The sequence below is a fragment of the Habropoda laboriosa genome, unplaced genomic scaffold (genome assembly GCF_001263275.1).
Source record: "Habropoda laboriosa isolate 0110345459 unplaced genomic scaffold, ASM126327v1 scaffold134, whole genome shotgun sequence".
Taxonomy (NCBI): domain Eukaryota; kingdom Metazoa; phylum Arthropoda; class Insecta; order Hymenoptera; family Apidae; genus Habropoda; species Habropoda laboriosa.
Window position 1 is genome coordinate 1,411,166 of NW_017100266.1, and position 1,664 is coordinate 1,412,829.

At 34.4% G+C, this 1,664-nt stretch overlaps 1 protein-coding gene across 3 annotated transcripts in view; it reads right to left on the reverse strand.

Moving 5' to 3' along the window:
• LOC108573372 (TAR DNA-binding protein 43) overlaps nt 1-1,286 on the reverse strand; it is a 12,568-nt gene extending 11,282 nt beyond the window's left edge. For all 3 annotated transcript variants that reach the window (XM_017935810.1, XM_017935809.1, XM_017935808.1), the window contains exon 1: nt 889-1,286. In XM_017935810.1, the coding sequence (XP_017791299.1) occupies nt 889-1,126 (238 nt within the window). In that variant the 5' untranslated portion in view covers nt 1,127-1,286. The remainder of the gene's footprint in view (nt 1-888) is intronic.
• Between the last annotated feature and the right edge of the window lie 378 nt (nt 1,287-1,664).

Consider the following 1,664-nt stretch of genomic DNA (forward strand, 5'->3'; position numbering starts at 1 on the left):
TGCAATAAAAATAATAATAAAAAAAAAACAGAGAGAGAGAAAAATTATGGAAATCCAGTACAAAGAATTATCTTGCTCAAAAAATATAAAAAATAGGTGTGATACTGTGTCTGTGTGTATGTGTGTGTGCGCGCATGTGAGAGACATTTTTTTATTACACATTTGAGTTCACATCTATGTACGTGTTATAAGTTCACATAGATGTAAACAAATTTTAGTCATTATAAATAGATAGATAATTATAACTATTATTAAAAATATTGTTATGAAAAGTCTTAGTCACAATCCAGGTTCTTGACTGGTCATTCATTTAGTTGAATATTAACATGTGCTTATGTTAATATCACTTTAAATTATCATTTTCTATATTCTATTGAAACTAAAATTTTGTTAATTCAATACATGTTTTCCAATATCGATAAATAGAGAAGAAGAACCAAAATAGTTATGACAAAAAACGTCATCTTAAACATTTAACAGTATAATAAACACAAACACATGTACTGGACTTCAACGAAACGATTTTTTGTAAAAATTAATAGGGATTATTGAAGATCAAGTACTGGCAACAATGAGACTTCCATTATCAATGGAAAGCCTCACATAGCGTATTCAAACGACACCAAAAATAGCCCACCGAGAAAAAAAAAAATGTAGAAAAGACAAAATTTTCTTTCCTCGAAAATTACGACGAATGTACCATATAGGGATCCGTGACACAAAATCGACGGATTCGAGAGCTCGAAAGCGACTCTCGAGAGTTTCTCGAGTCAATCGATATACATATATACGTAACGTAAAAAGCATGAGGCACTTGATCTTTCATTGGTAGCGTTAGTATTTTTTCGAATGGTGTATATGTGCACGACTATGCGGCGAAATAAGCACCTTTTGGAAAGACACAAAAGTATATCGCCTTGCCCCATCCATTCTCGGGCGGATGAAGACGTCCGTCAACGAGACGAATGCCGCGCATCGTGCGCGACTCCGGATTCCGATATTTCAGGCCGCACGTTCCGGGAAACTGGGCGGTCACGGTGGTCAATAGGAGTGTGCTATCGTCCTCTGTAGGTAATTCAATCGGCTCGTCGCCCTCATCTTCGGCTACTTGAATGTACAACGACATATTTTTTCCTTCTGTATTTTCAAATGTACGGTTTAGCCCACAAAGAAGCAAAACTCTGTCTCTCCTAGCCCGATTACAGACCCAGAGAGAAGAAAAATCGTACAACACAACAAACACACACTCGCTCCGACCAAGCAGTCAGTCACGCAACACCGCACCTACTCGCTTCTCACAGCTAGACAGGTCTGCCAACCGCATCCGTCTCCCTCCCCTTCTTGAGTATTATAATGTGACTGCAAAATTCTATTCAATTTCCGGTTGCAAAATAATATTTACGACAAATAGTGAACATTTTATTGATCATAGCCAAAACGATTTGAAATGGGAAGTTTTTTGAAATACTTGTGACATATTTTTGTCCATTTACTGAAATTCTTTAACTTATATCAGATAGAAAATAGTACTACTACTATGTTCAAATCAATAATTTATCTATTTGTTAATATAAACTAAAACTTAATATTTTTCAAAACAATTGAATTAAAAGAATAAAGAAAATTTAATAAAATGAAAATAAATTATTAATTTATTTATATCT